Source organism: Parasteatoda tepidariorum, chromosome 2, assembly GCF_982258835.1.
Source record: "Parasteatoda tepidariorum strain Cologne lab strain chromosome 2, Ptep-v5.0, whole genome shotgun sequence".
Taxonomy (NCBI): domain Eukaryota; kingdom Metazoa; phylum Arthropoda; class Arachnida; order Araneae; family Theridiidae; genus Parasteatoda; species Parasteatoda tepidariorum.
Genome location: NC_141756.1, coordinates 55580173 through 55602953, shown reverse-complemented (window position 1 = coordinate 55602953; position 22781 = coordinate 55580173). Strand labels below are relative to the sequence as shown.

General features: G+C 27.6%; 1 protein-coding gene and 1 long non-coding RNA gene across 8 annotated transcripts in view; one reads left to right on the top strand and one right to left on the bottom strand.

The window, feature by feature from the left end:
* The window catches only part of LOC107450046 (octopamine receptor beta-2R), a 180052-nt gene that overhangs the window by 13057 nt on the left and 144214 nt on the right, over positions 1 to 22781 (top strand). For 5 of the 7 annotated variants that reach the window (XM_071177561.2, XM_071177563.2, XM_043042876.3 and 2 more), the window contains exon 1: positions 9907 to 11482. The exons of 1 other annotated variant lie outside the window; for it this stretch is intronic. In XM_071177561.2, the coding sequence (XP_071033662.1) occupies positions 10229 to 11458 (1230 nt within the window). In that variant the 5' untranslated portion in view covers positions 9907 to 10228 and the 3' untranslated portion in view covers positions 11459 to 11482. Of the gene's footprint in view, positions 1 to 9906; positions 11483 to 22781 lie in introns of those variants that run through there. One more of the 7 variants, XM_043042874.3, reaches the window with a different exon arrangement.
* LOC147815775 (uncharacterized) lies at positions 16739 to 20256 on the bottom strand. The gene is made up of 3 exons (XR_015431381.1): positions 19409 to 20256; positions 17947 to 19346; positions 16739 to 17856 (listed from the first exon to the last, which is right to left on the bottom strand). It is a non-coding gene; the product is annotated as an uncharacterized LOC147815775 (long non-coding RNA).

Below are 22781 nucleotides of genomic sequence, written 5' to 3'. Positions count from 1 at the left end.
ATAATGCAAAGAACAAATACGTAATATAATGTAAATTACATATGACATACAATAACATAACATTTATAACGGGTTGATACTTATAATATTTTAAATATTATATGCTTAAATTTGGAAAAAATATTATCCTTTGTCACAAATGTATTTTTAAAAAAAATTGTTACAACCAAATTCTAGAAAATTAAATAAAAAATAATTTTACAAATACTAAAATTAAACATATTTATTTAATTGCAAATGATATTTTTAATATTTCTACTTTATTTATCATTTTCTGTTAACAATAGAAGTGAAAATAATTGAAATATTTAAATGAGTTTTCAATTTTGACAACTACATTCTATGATTCTTTAATAATTAAAATTAGTAATCATTCCAAAATGTATTAAAATACATATACATACGAAATAATAATAAATAATTAAACCCATTTCCCGTAAATTGACATGACATTAAAATCAGGTAAAAGATGGTTTCGATCGTCGTTGATACATAATCCCTTTAGATAAGACTTTCGACATAATCATTTCCGTTAAAACAAAATGTTTTATTTCTGAATCGTTTCACTTACGTCGTATATCAAATTTGCTGTTATATAAAAAATTGTTTTACTTTTAAGGATTTTTCCTAGATTTAGACTATCAAAAAATAAGAAAATAAAAGTATCTTTGAAATGCCCGACGGTAAACAATGTTACCTGTTTTATTTCACAATTGCGTATTTCACAATTCAAACAAGGATTTAATGCAATATGTTATATAAACGCACTTTAATAATGTCTTATACTTTGTCTTATACTTTAACTCATGTTTCCTGAAGAATTTTATGAATATTTATTTTAAGATGAATGTTATTTCATATTTAGTTAAAAATTCATTTGTATGCGTCTACAATGCTTCATTTAAATTTGAGACTCTTATGTTTTACATTTAGAATGTTTTATAAAATATTCTTCAACATATATTGTTTTTAGATTAATTTAAATGATTGCAACATTTTTAGTTTAAATTTAAACTTTTGAAACAGAAATGAATATTAAAATCAAATTTTTTTTGGAACTAGTTTCTTCAGATGAAAGCTCTCATCTGCATGTCAAACAATTGTAATTGAGTTAATCTATTTAAACGAATACAAAAGAGCAAACTAAGAATTGCATAGGTAATCGTATTTTCATGAATGCTTTTCAAATTTTGGAAGGTGATTCTTTTGTATATATCTAATTTTATTTAAATTAAATCAATATAATCCAAATTTTAACTAGTTTAATTTTATTTTTATAGCAAAAAAACTATTGTGAAATTAAACAGCTGAATGCTTTGAATAAGTTACAAATATATTTTGGGTCAAAAATATTAATTAAACAATTTTATACTATTTATTGTACATTTTTTAATTTCTTACCTCCAATTTTAAGATAAAACATTTGACCTCCGGCGACTAGAGCAAAGCAAAAGCTGTAAATTGATTTCAATAAGATTTTTTTTCTTTTCAAAAAAATTTATTAAATAATGCGTGTTTTTAACCTATTTAGCATAAAAAAAAATAAGGTTTATCAGAAATTATGTTTAAATTGCCATATCATTTCTTTTTACTCTACAATATTCAAGAAATAAATTAGCATACATAAATTAGCAATGAATATACATTGTTTAGGTGACATAGAACCTTCAAACCGAAAATCTATATTTTTTTTTAAATTTTAATTAAGAAGAAATTTTCTTAGAATTTTTTACAAGGCACTTTAAACAAAATTTTTACAGGATTTTTGAAAATTAAATTATTGATGGAAATATCAGTACCACTTAAAAATCACAATTTGTCTTTACTTTTTAAACAAAAAATTTTTTTTTCTGAACTGTGATGTAACTATGTTCCTTAAGGATTAAAATATCAGTGCAATGGATTTTTTTGAAATTAACATTTTTGATATCAACATTTAAAAATAAATATCGAATAATTATACTGTTAGTCTGCAAACACTGAATTTAGCAGATTTCTTAATGCAATATTTCATAGTATTCCATATAATACTGCAGTTAAAAATAATCAGTCTATGGATCTGTGCATGATCATTCAAAAATTCTTCCAATGTTTGTTACCAAAATATTTCCAATTTTTTAATATATTTTTTTGAATTTCTTGTACAGTTTAGTAAAAGTATCGTTAATTGAAAACTATGTCATCAGCTTATTGTTGTTGTTGTCGTGTCTATGATAGTGCAAAGATTAGAGTCCTCTAAAAGTCTTGATAACAAGGTTTGCAAGTTTTGGAGCCCGATGGCCATGGAGAATTTCGATGGGAGGTGCTCCAAGTTGAAAGAGGGAGCCGATAATGGCCTGGCAGTCAAAAACATGGTCTGGAGTTAGTTGCAAATGAGGACAGTACTTGCACATGGGATAGAATTTTATATGGGTGCGTGAGATCTTCATGCCCTTGAAATGTCCAGTACGTAGCCTAGCTATTGTAGAGGAGAGGTTTCTTGGGCAGTTTAGATCGGGGATAGTTGCCTTGCTAATATGCTGGTTGTATATCCTTCGTCTGGCGACAGCATTCGCATCTGCACAGGTGACAGCTCGAGGTTGATCTTCGTCGCGTGCTTCCTTTGCAAGGGCATCAGCTTATTATCTCAGTTATTTATATATTTTGTTACATTTGTAAACACACGCTATATGAAAAAAAACATTAATTTAATTTTGCAATTAGTTATTATGATCTTCATAAATTTAGCACTATTATAATAATATCCATATATTTAAAATATTTATAATATCTAAATATTATATCCTTATCATCATATTAAAACCAAATATTTTTAAGAAACTATTTTCTTGGAGTGACAACTTAATTTGATTTTCGTTGTTCTTACAATGAAAGAAAATGATGTTCTAAAATTTACTCTCTGTTACTAGATCTATGGTAACACCAAATGCCTTGGTATTTTTTCTGAAACTCTTTGGTAATGATTTTTGTAACTTAAATTTAAAAAAAAACGTTTTTCTATAATCTGTGAGAAAATTTGGCAGTAATATTTTGATCCCTTTGAGATGACTTAAAAACCATTTATTCAGTTAAATTTATTTTTCAGTTCCGTATTTTTTACTAAATGAGTGGTTATATGAACTATACTTTTGAAAACCAAAATTCCGGGTAAACCGTTACTATACAAATGGAAAACTCTCCAAATGAATGGTTTAAATACCTTCAATTTTGGCTTTATTAACATCAGAATTATTATTTTTTTAGTAGTCATAAATAGTCATTACGCTACTCTAATTTAGCCAGAACTTTTTTTTCTCCGTTTCTGACTTCTTACTTAATTAAAAACAGCTGCCCGTTATATTTCAAGCATTTGATTTATTTTAACTTTTTACTCTAAATTTTATCATTAAATATAACTAGATAATTACTTAAAAATCTAATTTCAATTTTTTTTTTCTTGTTTTATAATAAATTTTCTTTTGTTAAATAAACACTCAGAACTGCTGAAACAAACCTGAAAGACTAGAAAATGCATTACGTTTGCAAGTTTGCTTGTCTTTAATCCTAATAGTAATCCAATGTTTGAATAGTTTTTTGTATGTTTCCTTATTTTCAAGCGCAGAATTTACTTACAAAAAATCTGAGATAATAGAACAGCCTAACATTACAGACTTTAGCTAATAATTAACTTTGATGCTAAATCAGCATAACTGTATGTGAAGTGTAAACTTAGCTTAAAGAAAAATAAAAACTTAATTAGAAATATTATTTCTAAGAGTAATCAGGAGTACAAAATCGAATCATATTTCAAAAACTATTAAGCAATACAGAAGAAAACATTTGCTTTCTCCGAAAAACTTTAATCAGTCTAAAATAATTTTTTGAAATTCTGGAATGAAGAATGGGAATAAATAAACCGGTGACTGACAATGGAGAGACATGATATGTCTGAAACCAAACAGAAATAATATTTTCGAACATCATTAAGAATAACTATTTCTTTATTTAATCACATATTATTGCATGCTTATTAAATTTATCATTCATATAAGATAATTTTGTTATGATTTTGTGACTGTTTTAACTATTTAGTTTGTGTTCCTTTTCCTAAAACAAAGACCTGAAATATAAATGTACATTGAATATAATTTTAGATCAATTCGTAGGGAAAAGTACCTAGATATTATGAAATTATTATTATTGGTTGTTAACATTAGTTTCAATAATGTAGTAGTTTTTATCAACCTCTTACGTTGCAAAAACAACTACATATACATCCGTAATTCATTTATTTTTTGTAACGATGAAATATATAAAGTAAGAATTCAATTTTTTAGTTTATTTTTTTAAATTAATTTGGTTATCAAACACTGAAGAACCTGAATTATATGCAAAACTTTAAACGCATCTATTTGAAAAAAAACCTATATATCTGTAACTTTTGCAAGTAATTAAAACAAAAATGTGACTTTAAATAAAAAAATAAAAAGCACTTCTTAAAAATTTTTTTAAAACGTTTTCTTGTAAATATCTTTTCTTTAAGACCTACAAAACTATTCGAATAATTCTACAACTCAACTATTTTGCTACTCTTCGAGTGAGCGAACAAACAAAATATTCCAAAGGAGCGTCTTTAGCACCCACAGTGAAATCCTACTCGGGCGTTCACAGGATTAATAAGGGGTGCTTTTTTTCCGCTTTTCCAATTTCCCATCCTTATCCGGGAAAAGAAGGAGGTATGGATGAAAACTTTTCTGGAGAACGCACACACCTGGCTGTACTATTTCGTGTTCATATTACCTTGAAAGCCTAGAATTTTTCCATTCCTCGCACGAAGGGCTTCTCCATAGGTGCAGTTGGTAAAGAGTTGTGCTGTAGAAGTGCTAGTTTGGCGATTTAGCGCCTAGAGAAACGGCCGAAATAAAGTTTAGAGGATTTTCCTCTCTGCAGGAAATTTTGGATCAATCGTTGAGGAGGCGGTCAAGGACACGGATTTAAGTCCAAGTTAAGACCTTTTAAAAGTTCGTTTGGAATGCGCTCTTTATGAATAAGACGTCAGGCATTTGGATAAAATTATCTTTTGTATTTTGTATTGTCTTTGCCATTAAATTAAATTAAGTGATGTTATTAAATACGGCAATGTGCAGAGATGCTGCTCTGAAGCTTTAAAGTCCATGCTCAATTTGAGAATTATATATATATATATATATATATATATATATATATCATCAAGATTCGAAATTGAATCACCTGATTTTGAACAGGGTGCACAACGCCCTAAACAATCCCAATCTTTAGAAGTTATTATATTTCGTGTTTATTTTAATAATTATCAACTCGTTTCAACATATCCCTTTACCTTCGTGCCTATGTAACTTTCTCCCTGTTACGCAAAAAACGAGAACTCTTAAATCATAATTTTCAGAAATTTCAAAATTTCAATTTCATTCAAAAATTTCGATCCAAACTTTCTAATGGTTTTCCTACTTATGAAAACCCATATTTTTTATCCTAAATGCGAATAACAAATAAAAAATAATAAATTTTTAAGAAAAATCTTTGATCTTTAATTCATTTACCACCGAGGGAAAATAAATTAACGATCAAATATTTTTTAAATAAAAATCGCGGTTTAAGTTAAGAGAGCGAGAAACGGTTCAATCATGTACTGTTTGGAAACGTAATATAATTAATTTGTGAAATCTGAGCGATTCTAGAAGTTTTGAAGTTTGTTATAATATGGAAAAAATTAGATAAAAAGTTAAAGATGGGGAACAAAAAATTCTTTCCAATAAGCTTTTTGTTTAAACATGAAAAGTATGAATATTTTAGTTCCAAGGAAACTATTTAAAAACATGCCATAAAAGGGAAATTCTAAAAACTATAATAATAAAAGATTTTTATGTTTCTAATCAAATAATGAACGATACGTGATTTACTGAAAAAAAGTTCGTCTATAGTTAAAAGTTCGCATATTAGAGTTTTCAAAATTTATTTATTGCTGAAAAGAAATTCTGCGAAGGAGTTACAGAGAAAGAAATTTTGTAAAAATTAACGCATAATAGGTTATTTGTCAGTGAAACTTTTATACTTGTAAACTTCAAAGTATATCAGCAAGAATAAATAGCACAAAAAATACATAATGAGGATCATGTGATTTCTCCAGTAACTAATGAATGCTTCATATAAGTATACTTGCAAAAACTATTATAAATATAGAGCAGCACCATTGCACAAAATTTAATAATTCAAACTTAAACTAATGACAATTTAATAATTAAAAGCAATGATTAAATAGGAATGAGATAGGAATGAATAGGAATGATATATATATATATATATATATATATATATATATATATATATATATATATATATATATATATATATATATATATATATATATATATATATATATATATATATATATATATATATATATATATATATATATATATATATATATATATATATATATATATATATATATATATATATATATATATATATATATATATATATATATATATATATATATATATATATATAAAGATCTCATAACATATTATTGAAATGTTACAAATACATATTTATGAATCATCATATATATTTAAGAAAGGAAATACTTTTCTCGAGTAAGCCACACAACGTATACTCAAACTGAGCAATAAGTTGGACAGAAATAAATGTTTAAAAGACAAAATGTTTTGTATTCTTATTAACTCCTTCATACTACATTGAGAAAAAAATCAGTTTTATTCTCAACCACTATTAGTGAATGGTAATATTTACCGTAGTTTTGATCCCATGGGAACACCAGAAAGCTCGGTAATTTTTACTGAAGTGTTTTGGTGATGATTTTGGAAAAATAAACGTTAAAATATGGTTGAATAATCTTTAAAAATTTTGGTAGCTGTGGGAAATTTCGAAAAGTTTATCATAATAACTTAGAAAATGGTATAAAACCTATTTTTTTGGGTAAATTAACATGGAAATGACAGCTATAAATTTGAAAATCAGAATTTCTGTCAAACCGTTACCATATGAACGGAAAAACTACCAAATGAGTTTCAATACTTAACAGAAATATGTTCTTTTTTTTTAACCGGAAATATTATTACCAAATAGAATGGTAATTTTACCAGACTTTTTTATGTTCATTAACTTTTTCTGTAATATGTTCACTAACTTAAGCAGTATATGCTTACTATATTTTAGTTTTAATTAAACTTCAAACGTAACGCACAAGAGAACGATGTTTTATTTTAGAAGTTCAAAATCAACTATGTTTCTCTAACTTTTTTCTTTGGTTTTAATGCATCCATGAGTTAATGTTAAAATAAAGGATATAAACATGTAGTGTCTCCAAACACTAGAGTCTATAATCGTGTATAAAGGAAAATTCCATGAGTTATTTGTTACAAATGCATTTACAAGTAGCCTAGCATTCAAAAGGATCCTATAAATTGAAGATTTCTCAGCTGTTGTGCTGTGCATTTTTAATACTTTACTTTGAAAAGAGTACCAGCACATATACAAGGCTATACTAAAATATCTAAATTTTCTGCGAGCTCTAATTATGAATCAATCCGGGAGTTTCCGGAATGAGTTTCGGGGGTTGGCGTGAACAGCGAGCAGGTAACGCGTGCGATTAGTAAACTTATATTACGACGCAAGTGTTCGTCAATTTAGCATATTTAAAAATATAGATGTAATTTAAAATTTAAAAAAAATTAATATTTTGATGGCAAAGCAAATTAAAGAATATCATTACAATTAATCAATTAATTGAATGATATTCAATTACAATTAATCAATTAACTGAATATCATTACAAAGCTGTAAATGATATTCAATTATTTAGTCAATGCAAATAAATATCTTACTGATAGTCTAGATAAAATTTTACTAAATATTTTGCTATTAATTTCTATGATGATTACAACACAATCCAATATAACTAATCTCAAAAGATTAAAAATGCTTTCTTAATATTTTAAAGGTAAAAAAATATTTATTTAATTAATCGGCATCCAAACACAAAAATTACATTAAGAATAGTAAATACTTTATTGAGTTCGCCTACGTTTAAAATGAATGGTATTTGTTTAATTATAATTTTTTAAGTGCTTAATAGATTCGTAATTTCATTTAGATACAGTTTGTGCAATTTCTTGAAAGGAAATTAATAAACTCCCTCAATACAAATTTTATTTAATAGTTACAGGTAAGTAAGCAAACTTTGTAAAAATTAATTTTTTTCAATTGATTCTTGATTTAATTATTCAGAATCGTCGCTGTAAAATAATATAATAATTTTAATTTCAAATGTTTAATGCTTTTGTTAATCCAATTTTATTTCAGTTCATGAATAAGACGATGCGTTAACTACGTTGCGTTTTATTGCTATGCGTTTTATTCAACGATGTGTTTTATTTATCTATCTTTTTAACAAAATACGTTTTTTCAAAGCAAAATGTCATCGAATCTAACTTATTTTCTGTTATTTAGCATATTTCTTCTTTGAATAAACTTTTATTATTCATGTTCCATACAGTTTCAGAATAATACGATGTTCTTTTTTTTCCAGCAAAACAATGCATTTACGTATTACTGCAAACTGGCTAACCAGCAATAACCCAGCACTCAGTCCACTGATCCAGATTTTCATCACCCGATTATCACCGAACCCGGTAATAATCAGGTCACTACTGCTCATTTCCGAATTTCACTACTTATTACCGGTTTCTGGGACCTGGTTTTTGTTCTCATATCGAGTACCGGGTACCCAGAACCGGCTAATTTTACTGGGTAACACTCATATATGTTCAACGCATTTATATTCAGATTTATTGTAACCTTAAGACAGTAATGTTTAGATTATGGTTCTTAAGCATTCATAAAAGCACTTTTAGGTTTAGAAATTCAAGTATTTCAGGAGTTTTTTTAATAATTTAAATAAGTGGTTCTGGTCACAGAATATATATGCTTTTATTATTTCTTTAGAGTTATATCTTGTGAAATATAAGTTCGATAGAAAATTCTGCGATTTTTTGATTGTTTTATGGAAACTTTATATTACCCACCGGGAAATAAATCAAAATTTTACAAAAATCTTGAATGGGCAGGGTAGCAAATAAAATTTTTGCCGGGTTCCCGGAACCATAGATTCAGTTATCACCGGATACCGGGCCCGCCAAAATTTATGACCCGATATATTTCTGCTTATTAGAAATTTCAAGGAATCAAATTCCTCGTACCACTTGTGTGATTTCTTAATTACAGATGGGATTGTTGTTTACTATGTACTATTATTAAAATTACTTTTTAAACTAATACATAATTTACGAAATATAAGGCTCATATTTTCTAAGTGTAAATACATTTTAGTCAAGTCAGGAAATTATTTCACAATTGACTCAAAGTTAAAAATTTATTTCTTAATAAGATTTTTGTTGTTTTTAGATTAAATGCACATTAGAACAAATAATCACTCTGAATCAAAATGTTTACCTGGTTTTATTATAACTAAATGTACTTTAACAAATTTTTCTAATTATTCAAGGAAAATGTTTCTAACATTTCTAAGTTTTAAAAATATCCATATTTACGTATTTATACTGAAATTCAACTTTTTTTTAAAGTAAATGAATATTCTCTAAAAATAAATCTAGTGTATACTAAAGTCAAGGACTTCATTTCAAAAATATACCCGCCCTTGGATTTAAAGTAAGTAAAAACTTATTTATAAAACGGCTATGTAATTTAGTATCATTAATTCACCCCCCAAAATCCTATTTTTGTAACCAAAACTTCGAAATTATCAAGCAGTAAGATTATGCAGTATTGGTGAAAACCGCATTGGCGCGTTTGGCGAGGCTCAAGACTTTCTTTTATTGCTATTTTATTCTCTCTTCCTCCCCCACCCAAGCCTGTTCTACGCGCCGCTGAGAGAAGGAGTGGCGCGCACTGTGAGGGAGCAGCCTCCTTCTCAACACCAGAGGAAACTAAAAGGCAGCCAACCAGTTAGCAGGGAAAACGTCGCCGGTAACTTAACTTCACGATACTGGTTTTCCCCAACTTTTCGTCTCTCGAAAAAGCTAGAGAAAGTGAGATAAAAGTTTCCGAGGCGGCTGGTTTGACGGGACGCGTTCGATTAGACATCCGCGCTCTAATGTCCCACGCGCGTCCTACTGGCCTTTCGCGCCGCCGGTAATAATAACTGTGGGACGGGTTTCGAGCAGACGGCATGGCTTCAGCAAACTTCAATCCCTATCATGGAGGTCAAACTGTGAACGGCAGCATGCCTGAGGACTCGGAAGTTCCTGATCTTGAATGGGACGATATTCTTATCATCATTTTAAAATCATGTGTACTATGTTTGATAATGTTCGCCGCTGTGTTTGGCAATCTTCTTATCATCATCAGTGTGTATCGCCATCACAAACTAAGAATCATCACAAATTATTTTATCGTGTCCCTGGCCTGTGCGGACACGTTAGTGGCTTTGTTTGCAATGACTTTCAATGCCATTCATACAATAACGGGTAAGTGGATGTTTGGACAGATACTGTGTGATTTCTGGAATAGCTGCGATGTTTTATTTTCTACAGCTTCCATTCTCCATCTTTGTTGCATCAGCCTGGATCGCTACTATGCTATAGTTAAGCCTTTTGATTATCCCAACCGTATGACAAGCCGCAACGTATCCATCATGCTTGTAATTGTATGGGTCGTATCATCATTAATTAGTTTCATACCTATATTCTTAGGATGGTACACCACAGACGAGCATCTGGAATTCCGCTCTCTGCGTCCAGATGTTTGCGAGTTTGTTGTAAACAAACCATACGCAGTCGTATCTTCCTGTGTTTCGTTTTGGGTACCATCACTTATAATGGTTGGCGCATATATTCGCATATTCTGTGAGGCCACCAAACAGGAAAAGATGATATGTGCCAGTAAAATAACTGCCGCCATACCGCAGTATCCGCGCAACAGCACGGACACTACAGCTCAGATGGTGGTCCATGCCCCTCAGCATCGTAATTCTCATGTTGACGACGAGCATTCGACTCCAGTCAAAAGGAACTACAGCAAGATGAAGAGAGAACACAAGGCTGCAAAAACTCTCGGTATCATTATGGGTTGCTTCATTTTCTGTTGGTTACCATTCTTCATATGGTACGACACTGTCAGCTTGTGTGACAGCTGTGAATGTCCTGACATTATCGTTCAGATCCTATTTTGGGTGGGATACTTCAATTCATCGCTCAACCCTGTTATTTACGCGTACTTCAATCGCGATTTTCGGGACGCGTTCAAGGATACTATCATGAACTTCTGTTGCAAATGCGAGTGCACCAAGAATTTGCTGAACAGAGATGCTCATAGGAATAATAACATTCACTTTCATTGTACGTACAGATCGGCCCAAGACATTGGACTTTCGGAGAATAAGTGTATGCGAGATATATAGCTATAGGCTTTCCTAAATGTTCGGGTAAGCAAACCTTATACTTCATTTTACAGTTTTTATATACCTATATGTATTAGTTTGGTAATATTTTTCTAAATTTCCATCTATACACTTTCCTGTAATGATGGATTAGCCACAAACATATGTACTCCTTAAAATCCCTAAAAAGAGGCAGGGAAATAAGATTTTAAATCATTTTATTCTCCATACATTTTACAGTTTTGTAAGTACTTATTAGTTTGATAATGTTTTACTAAATTTCCATCTGCAAAATCCCCCGTTATAATGGATTAGCCACAAACGTAGATACTTAAAATCCATGAAAAGGAGTAGGATTTTAAGATTCAAATAATTTTCTTCTTCATACATTTTACAGTTTCGTGTATACTTATATGAATATTGGTAATGGTTAAAAAAATTTATATTTATGCACTTCCCTATAATAATGGATTAGACAGAAAGATATATGCTTGAAATCCATGAAAAAGAGCCGGGTTTTATGATCCCAAATAATTTTTTTCTTCTTGCATTTTGCACTTTTGTATCTACTTACATGTATTAGTTTGGTTATGTTTTTACTTTATTTGCATCTAACACTTTCTTTTAACAATGAATTAGGGTACAAGCGTGCATGCTCCTTGAAATCTATGAAATGGTGCAGGAAATTAAGATATTGAATAAATTCATTCTTCAATCAAAGTTGGATAAAATTAGATATAGATCCTTGTAGATATCTATATAAAAACACTGAGCTTTTATGTCTTTTTAAAAGAAAACACAGATGTGTAATCGATATAAATAATTTCTTCGTGAAATTGTGCCTGTCTGTACATTATATATCACCGTGCACAGAATTGGGCTCTTTTTTTTGTTAAATAGTGAAGTTTTTTTTTCAGTATTATTTTGCTAAAATATAATATAGAAAATAGATTTGAAGGGTTGTAGGAACAATGGAGTAAAAATGAAAAGAGAAACTTTTTTTCAGTTAATTACGGGAAATGTAAGGATTTTCATTCTACACACTATTCTGTCACATTCAAGTTCAAGCATTCATCTTTTTAGTTAAATAAAATAAAGCTAGCTGCCGTGATTGTTTATACAGAGTGCAATTCTTTTATATGCACTTAATTCTAGTGCTGTTTCTTTATATAATATAATAAATACATACTCATATTTGTTTCCTAATAATACATTTTAAGCAAAAAATATACTTGTGAAAGCTTTTAATCAAGAAAAGCAATATATGACATATATATTACTTTTTTTGACTTGAAGTTTCCACTACTATTTTCTTCTCTGCAAAAGATTAAATTTATTTATTTATTTTTATACTTAATGCTCTAGATTTCATGGGTTGCATAACAAAACTAAACAATGATCGTTTTTATAACTTATAGTTTATCCGAATAGGCGTAGGACTTGTTTGCATTACTTTTGATCAAACTATACGAAATTCAACATTAAAGTAATGCTCGGAAATCAGTGCCATAGCTATAGGGAGAAAGTCAGCAGACCCGGGCTATTTTCAACTTAAAAAAAATTGAAAAAATATTAAAAATTATTGAAAAAAAAGATCCCCATTTAGACTGATAATTCAATTTAAAAGCAGTCATTGAATTTTATTAGAACATTTTTGTTCTAATATTCCTGTATTCGACATGCGTTACGTTAGCAATGAACGCAATAATTAACTTCATTTCCATGTATCAATCAAAAAAGTACGTCGCTTTTTCTAACTCCGCTTATATTATCAATAAGTGTATTATGAAACAAAAAAGAGAGAAATGCTAAACAAAAAACGATTCTCGATTTTAAACGAGTTTATACGTTATTACTTTTCGCATTGTTTGATGTTAGAGGCGTTTTAACGATTAATCAAGTTTTTTTAAAACTATTAATGGCATTTTTTTTAAATTCGGCTTTTCTACAGCTTTGCTTACTTGAAATAATTTCAAATTAGCGTTAAATTCCATACGTAATTCTATTCCAAAGTAATAATTGTCCGTTAAGTCGATTAAATGTTAATATTTTTCATTTTTTATTAAATTTCGATATTTTTTTAACACTACGTAGCATCTCGCAGGGCAGCTTTAATGTAAAAACGTTATAACATTTAGAATGTGTGGAAAGAAAAAATTAAGTTTGGAGAACCACACTTAATGAAGAAATTGAGTTGAACCCTCACCTTTAAAAAAAATTGCTAAAATGACCTTATTTTTCCCTTTACAAAATTTAAAAAGTATTAAATATTGCTGGAATTTCCTTTCAAAACATACAATTTCAACATAATAGTGATAATTTTTAAAACTAACGACACCACACAAAACTTAATATTGACTGACTTACACAAAATACATTGTTTATTATAAACTAATAATGAAAAGAAACACTTATGTAAATGAGCTAAATGTTGATGCGTATGTAGTTCTGAATTAATAATTTCATCAAACACTAAAAGCCAAATAGTTGAGACAGCATAGCTTATTTATTTTTTTCCTTTATTATTCATTTATTTAATGTATTTCTATTTGTGCATTGAGAAACATTAAGTTTCGCAAATTTTACCATTTGAGACTTCAGTTAAACATCTCCATTAAATATTTTTACTTACCTTTTATTTACTATTTCTCATTTGTTGTCCTCTTTTAAAAATGCTCTCTTATCTTAAGACTAAAATTCATTTGTTCATCTTCAATAATGAAAATAATTATAACAGACGATTTTTTTACACCACAAAAATAAAAAATTCACATTATTTCACAAATCTTTGTAATACTTCTTTAATCATTAAGAGTGATAAGAAATCTTATGGAGCAAAATACACTAAATATACTGAAATTAATAAAATGTCTAAAAAAACCTAATGCTTTTTAATAGTAAATACTAGAACCAGACGTGAACAAAGGCCGCAAAACATTTGGAAAAAACACAAAATTTCCAAAGAAATGAAAAAAACTAACCTAGAGGAAAATTAGGGCAGAAACATTTCCAAGTGTTTTCAAAGGATGGTGAGGGGCTATTGTCGTTAACAAGGGAATCCGCATACATATGAATTAACAAGATTCCAGAACAACAAGATGAGCTGATGTGACAGGGGTAGAAAGAATTTTGGGGTTATCGCAATTAAATTTATGCCGTAGGTTGATAACAACGTACAGCAATAGGTGATTTCTCGTATTTCCATCATATTGTGTTCTCTTAATCTAAATTTCAAAGCGCATTTGTTATCCCGTTGTACCATACGTATGTGTTAAATGTTATACGCATTGGAAACGTATATGTTAAATGTTCCAACTATTTCTGAAACTGATAAAATTTTGAAGGAACCTCAATTTTAATTTTAGCAAGCCTTAAAATTACTTTAAAATTTTGTAGCATACCAAAGAGAAAAATGGCAAACTAACAAGTTCAGTGAGAGGTTTAGATGTATACGGATTTGATTGTATTAATTTCATTTCACTAGTTTGCATCCGGAAAGATCCGTAACTGGCGTTTGGAAATAATCCAGTCATATATATCAGTATATAGTTTGGATTAAGAAAGTCAGTGAAAATTAAAAGTAGGTCCGAACCAAAAACAAAAATAAATTAAATTTGTAAGGGAAATAAAATTATAGTAAATAAGAGAAAGCGAAAATATGTGATAAATAAATAACATCACAAAAATTATATTCTTACGAATCACATCATTTGTATAATTTTTCCAGTTTTAGTATTTTGAATATCCATAACTTCAATATCGAGAAATTTACTAATTTATGCCTCACAACAATACATCTCCTCACATCACCCTTATAAAATAGCTTATGTAAATATAAAAATTAAAATGTACTTCCAATATACATTCGTTGTTTTTCCAGTACATGAAAGAAAAGATCTAACTTATTTATAACATCTTTGATAACATTTTCTAATTATAGAAAACTTTTTTCCCTTTTTTTTTTTCCAAAGTGATGTTTCAGATATTTTATGTTCGAATCCTACTTCACTAGAGTACAAATTTTAAATTTATTCACAGTTTCAATAATATTTATCCTATATTTGTCCCGTGTTTTGTAAAAATCGTGAATTACCTTCATAATTTTCAAATTCTCACAAATTTTTATCTCAAATAGCTCTTTCTGCGATTTCACTTGGTGATATTACATTTTTATTTGGTGATCTATTCTCTAAAATAAATATTGATAGCAATTGTAACCCATGTTATTTGGCAAGGAAACGTTGTATGAAAAAACATTTTCCCAAATGCAGCTGATACAACAAAAAATCCTGAACAATTTTATTTTAAAAGCGAATCTCATTCATAAAGGTTTTGTCTCCAGAAAAAAAGTAAGAGCAGATAGTGATTGTAAATTTGATTTTACTGTCATATCAAAAAATAAAACTCATCGGTACCCAGAGATACTCTAATTTTGTTTTATTTAACAAACACCGCTCAATTATGCAAGCTTTAAATGGCCATTATTTGGTTTGAAATATTTGTATATTTGCTTTTTCAAAAACGTAATGTTCGAAACCATGTTTTATATGAGTCGAGTTTAAATTGTTAACAATTGGGATAAATTTATTCTTAAAAAACTAATTTGAAGAATATTTGGATAAATATATGCACCACTAACTTCTCGTAAAAGAAGGTATTATTATGATTTAAACGAATACCATAACATAAATTTAATAAATATATCAAATTCTCAGTCATATCATATTAAAAGTAATTTTTGTTATTAAAAGATTTTTATTGTTTCTTAAATGTTATATACTTATACGAAACTTCAATGCAAGTTTATTTCACTCTTAAATTCTTAGCTATAAAGTGCCGGTGGTGGCTCCAAACAATTGAAATTTATGTACATTGATTTGATTATCTTTTAGAAAATTCTCTCAGTCAATATTTGAATTAATTCAAATTTAGTGCAAACAGTTTCCTTTTCAAAGTTTCCTCGTAGAGCGGGCTATGGAATATTGGCAGCTTAATTAAGTTCTATTCCAGAAGAATAGCTGTTGACAGTAACTTTTCTAAATAGTTTTGCAGATTAAAGTGCTTTGACAGTTTCCATAAAAAGGATACATTAGTGAACCTTTAAATCCGATGCAATTAATTGAAATTGCATGTTTGAATTTTCAGTTTCTGACTAGATAGAGGAAAATAAAATTATGATGAATTTAAAACTACAGAGAATCTGAGTCTTTTGAAATCCGAAAATCAGAATCTTTTGATTCTTGGGCCATTCCATAATTAAAATTGAACATTTAAATTTTAGGCAAAACTAAATATTACGCTTAAATGCTAAAAAAATATTTTCAAATCAAATGTGATTATTTTTCAATGGAGTTAGCGATACATATTTAAAAATAATTCTAATTTGTTTTGAAAATAATTTTTTTTTGATTTGAAAATTATTAATAATTTAAATATTTGGAAATAATATTCTGATTCGGCTTTAAAATTATAGAGTTTAAATTTCCAAAAGCATAATTCTAATTTGATTTGAAAATCATAATTATTAAAACATTTGAGGATTTTATAAATTTATATATTTGGAAATATATTCTGATTTTACTTGATTTTTTTATTAATTACATTGTACTATATTTGATTCAATTATTTATGTTATTGTACTCTATTTATGCGTTATGTTGTACAAAATCAAATTTTTAACTGATTGAATTTTTTGAACATGTATAACAAATTAATCAAAAATATGAAATTCACTAATTTAATTAGTGAAAGATTTTCGTTATAATATTATCACATTATTTGTTTCATATTTTTTTATCACTCTGAAATAATTAGTTGACAAGTTTTTCGTGTCTTAAGATATTTGAAAATTAAATTTACGCCTTGTTCTAAATTATTATTTTTTTTTTAATATCGTGCATTCATTCTTATTCTTGTTTTTAACCGTTGTGTCCTATATTTGCTGCCAATAGTATTGTATTCCTTATATTTTGGTATAAAATATAATTTAAACGTGTATGCTCTAGGTTGAAATTTCGATTGCTGGTATACTCATTTTTTATCATATCGCATTAATAACCTTGTGTTCAAATAATTGGGTCTCTTAACCTCGCATACGCATTAAAATGCCATTGGGTATACGTTGTTTGAATATTGCTTTAAACATGGAATATCAGATTTCGAGCTTTGCTAATTAATTGGAAAATTATTGCATTTAATTTGTATGTTTATCACCTCTTGTTTTAACCTTGATATTTTAACAGTGCTTCTTTAACATTAATGAAATCTCTCATCATATATTGTTTGTAAATACGATAAATAATATATTGAATAAAAAAATTTTAGAAGCCTTTGAAGATTTTGCACTGTAAAAAAGTTGCCGCCATTTTTGATGTTGAGATAAGCTAATTTTTTTACAGTGCGATTTATAGTGGATGTCGCTACATTTTCGGTTCACTTTTGCACTGTTATAGTTACATTTATTTATTTATTTGTCATTTTTTGTTTATTTTTATTTTTACTGACTATACATATTTTCATGCCATTAGAATCACTTTATCTACTCATTGCAAAAATATTTTTAAAGGAAAAAATATTGGTGTATAGTTGCCATCATTTTTGGTATTGATGTAAACTAATTAAATTGTTAAGTACACAATTGGAGTTATCGTGAAAAAAATAGTAGATAGGCAAAATAAGAATTGTTTGAAAGAATCAGTCTGAAAGAAATACTAAAAATGCACTTGTTTTTAAGCACTATGTTTTTGCAATGAAACTATTACACTGATTCAAATGCACAGCTAAATATGCGTGGTCAGTAAACAAACAAACAAGCAAAAAAGAATAAATAAATAAAACTGTAAAAATTAAATAAATTAGATTAGTCCATAAAAAAATTCTAAAATTTTATCTATTCTAAAATCTTATCTTATTCTATCTTATTCTAAAATTTATAAAATTTAGTATTGCCGAAAAATACTAAAATTTTATTTTTTATATCATTGTTTTTAAATTAAACAAAAGATAATTATTTCGATATCACTTTTATTATCCAATATTGTAAAAAAAGGCTACAGTTAAAAGCAGTACAAAACAGGTTTGATGGTTCTATATTTAGTTTTCTCTTGAAATGACATTTTTGAAACACTGTGTTTTTAAAGGAAAGAAAAATGCAAATACATCGAAAACTGTAATTCAATTTTTTTTTCATTTATATGCACAAAGAATGAGGATATTATCCTTGCGATAAAAAAAAGTAAGCGTAAGTATTGTCGGTGTAAGTAAATAGTACATCAGCTGACCCGAATAATATACATGCACGAAAATTTGTCACCATTGAGCAATTTTTTTTAAAATTACAAAAAAAAAGGAAAAAAATACTCCTCTTCTAAGAATGTTTGTCTTTTATGAATTCACGAGACGAAAAAATCATTTTTACGCTTTTTTTTTCCAATGCAAACGTGATTTAAAATTACTATCCATGATTTACATTCTAATTACATTCCATGATCACACATCTCGATGTCTGATTTAAAATCAGACATCGATAAGATCGCGCATCGTGTTTCGTATTTTTACGATTTTATATTAAAAATAGCGTTTCGTATTCACGCAATTTAAGAGCTACTACTATGATTCGTGTTCAAGTGACTTAAATATCGCAATTCGTATTCATGCGATTTTAAAATGAAACATCGTGCTTTGTATTCACTCGATTTTAAAATCTAACATTGAGATTTGTTTTTACGCTAGGTTAAAATCAAACATAGAGATTCGTATTAACCTTGATTTTAAAATCAAGCATTGATAATTCTATTATAATTCCGTACTCACGTGATTTAAAGACCACACATTGAGGTTAATATTCACACAGTTTAAATAAATAAATAAAATCTTGCATCGATATTTTTGTTAAAGCGCTAATAACATTCTGTGGATAGACAAATATTACACTTTTTTCTTGCTTAAACTTTCAGATATTTTTTAAAGTACCTAAAAAGCGTTGTTTGCTCATAGCAATTTTGGATTTATATGTACAGCTTTGTTGGTTTTTGATGAAAAAATTCCTGATTTTCAAAAAGTTTGCTGAAATGAGGTGGCGATGAAATTGTTAAAACTAGTTACAAGTGATAATCAATGCGTGCAGAAAGATTTTTTATTGAGATTTTGTGCTCGCAAAAGGATTTTTATTTTATCTAAGTCCGTTCGATAGTAAAACTGTAAGTTTTCTTGCAAAGTATGTAGTATCTGCGAAGTATGCGAAAATAAGAGATAAACCCATAAGTAAAAAAAAAACCTATGAATTATTTTAAATGCGTAAGCATATCTGTAAGAAAAAACATGAACTCACGTATTGAGTGTATCATAACTAACAAGTAAAAAATCCAGATTTATAACATGAAGTAAATAAAAAGCGTCAAAAAAATTATCTTTAAAGTGTATTATGAAAATTTTACCCAACTCTCGATATCGATGAAAGATAAAAACTAAACGATATTTTTAAAAACTAATTTTTTATATATTCAGCTAATTTTTACCCAATTTTTTCCTTCTTGCTGCAAATTTATGATATAAATTTTATCTAGTATAATATTAAAAGAGTATTTGCATTTTTCATTCAAAGTCAAATTCTTATGAATATTTATAAAAGGTGCCTTTTTAAAAATATGAAGTATATGTCTTTGCTAGATACTTGAGTCAATATAAATACAAAAACCATTTATCGCTTAAAACATTTGTAACAACATGAACTACTTTTATTCCCGGAATAACTAAAAAAAAGAAAGAAAGAAAAACTATAGTCTGCTTATTTTTGAAAAAAAAGTTATAACTATTCCATAATGGAGGCGAGATCGAAATTGTTGATGAAGCCCAGAACGACGTTATTAAAAACTAATCCTTGAATATATTAAACCAATTTTTTGCCCTTATAAACTGTCCTTTTATACCCCTTTATATGCTGTCAATTTTATAATATATATTTTATTTAATATTTTATTAAAGTAATAATTGCATTTTTTATTCAAATTCGTATTAATATTTATAAAAAGTTTTTTTCTTTGAAGAATATTTATAATACGTCTTTTCTAGATACTTGCATCAATTTGAATACAAAATTCATTCATAGCTTAAAACATTTGTAACGACATAATCTATTTTTAGTCACGGAATAGCAAAAAAAGCGGGCTATAGCGTGCTTAATTTTGAGAAAAAAAGAGACAGATATACCATAATGAATGTAATAGAAATTGTTGATAATACCAAGAATGTACAAAAAAACGTTATTTTTCCCAACAGAAAAATATTGATTTAAGTTTACTTTGAGTGACTGTCGCCTTTTTATTCCATCGATTGACATATTCATTAACGTCAGCTTTTGATGTTTCTTTGTGATGCATTAAGCATCAATCACGTTTCCTGTACAGAAATAAAATCTTTTTGTATTGCCATGCAGGAAATTGTTGTAAAATCAATCACTTAGATTGAGTGATTTCTAATTTTCTTTTATTCTACATTGTTTGTCTGATGAAAGTGGGAATTAGCACTATTGATATTACACGTAAGTCTCCTTTATTATAATCATTATTAAATATGGTAAATATGGTTTGTACGTCATAAAAGAAATATCTTGGGAGTTTAAAAATTACCATACGTAACTTTTGATTGCTTAAGGGGTCACAGCACCCGAAAAATGACAAAAACATCGATATTATTTTATTGCTTACAATAAAACTTCAAACTACTTCAAATGCACTGAAAGAAAATCATCTCACTCTCTCTCTCTAAGTTATGAATAATTTTATAAATTGCCCTAAGACAGAAACTTGATCGGCAGACTGACTTTAAAGTGCTTTTTGTCATTGATGATAATTTTGTGTTTTAATCTTATTTAAATCCCTAAGAAATGTTTTCTATTTAAGATAAAGCTTTGAAATAAGTTTTTTATCTTAAGTATAGTACACTTATTTAAGCTGTGCATGGAATAAGCATTTTATGAGGTATTACAATTTTTACAGCATGTTATATGTACTTAACAGGAATTTTTAACCTTTTTTTCTACTTTTTTACGAAATAAGCTATGAAAAATGTTCCAATTGATATATCAACAAATGAACGGGCAAAGTTGTTAAGATGAAAATTGTAATCACTAAAAGAGAAAATAATTTCAAAATATGCTTAAATAAAAAAGCCTTAAAGATATAAAAATGTTGAATTTTCTCAATTTTTTTTAAATTTAAAAAAAATTAAATTCTTTGAGATAAATTATTGATTCTAAGTTAAATGAACATGTAAAGCATTCACAAAATGAATGATTATACCTTTATTTATAAAAAATGTACTATGATCCCTTAACATTACAATATGTTTGTAACGTAACAATGCGTGACGTAATGTAACAGAACGATATGATCATTTTGTTTTTCGTGAGATCTTTACGTAAAATCGGATGCTTTATGTTTCGAAGCTACGCCTATTAATAAGTTTCATAATAATTTACTTTATAAATTTTAATCTAACTTTCAATAACTGTTTTGTTTGATTGGAAACTGAAATTCTTGAAGAATTGTAGAAATTATAATATAATTTGAATCCAATATTTAAGGTACTAGTCAATACTTAACTTTTTCAATTTCCTTGTAACTTTATAAATCTTTTCTTTCTTGTTCACAACTAATTGAATTTAGTAAAACTTTCTCCTAGGCACCTTTGAAACTGGTTTTCTCAAAAACAGTTATTTCATTAAATAAATTCTAAATAATAATGATTGAATACATTCTGAAGTTCACAATATAAAATTTACTTAGAAGTTGCAAAATGTTAATGTACATATCTTAATAATCCTAAAATTGGAATATGATTTAATTCATGTACATGAATGCAATTTATGAATATTAAATATAATTTTAAAAAAAATTCTCATTGTTACGTATATTTAAAAAAATGATAAAAGAGTCTTAAAAAATGTAAATTGATATTTAAATTCTTAATTTCCTTTTCCCTTTTAAAAATATTCTATTAGACAAAAATACAAATTAATTCAAAAAAGTGCATTTTGTATGATATTTATATTTATATAACTCATAATATTTCACCTGGCTTTAATATCATTGCTGAGTTTCTTTATAAAACGGAGATGTATATGTTCTTTGCTTTCGGGAGGAATTTATGTATTTGAACATTTACCAATGCCAACTTCGCCAGAGAAATCTTATTTGTTTTGCTTCCTTAAAGTCCTAATTTTTATATTTTTCTGCGGTTTTTATACATTTTATTGTATTTTTTTTTCTTTGTTAAGTCGTTAAAATGCATAGCATACTGTGAAAAACATTAAAAAAACCTTTTCAGAATTATATGATTTGCGATA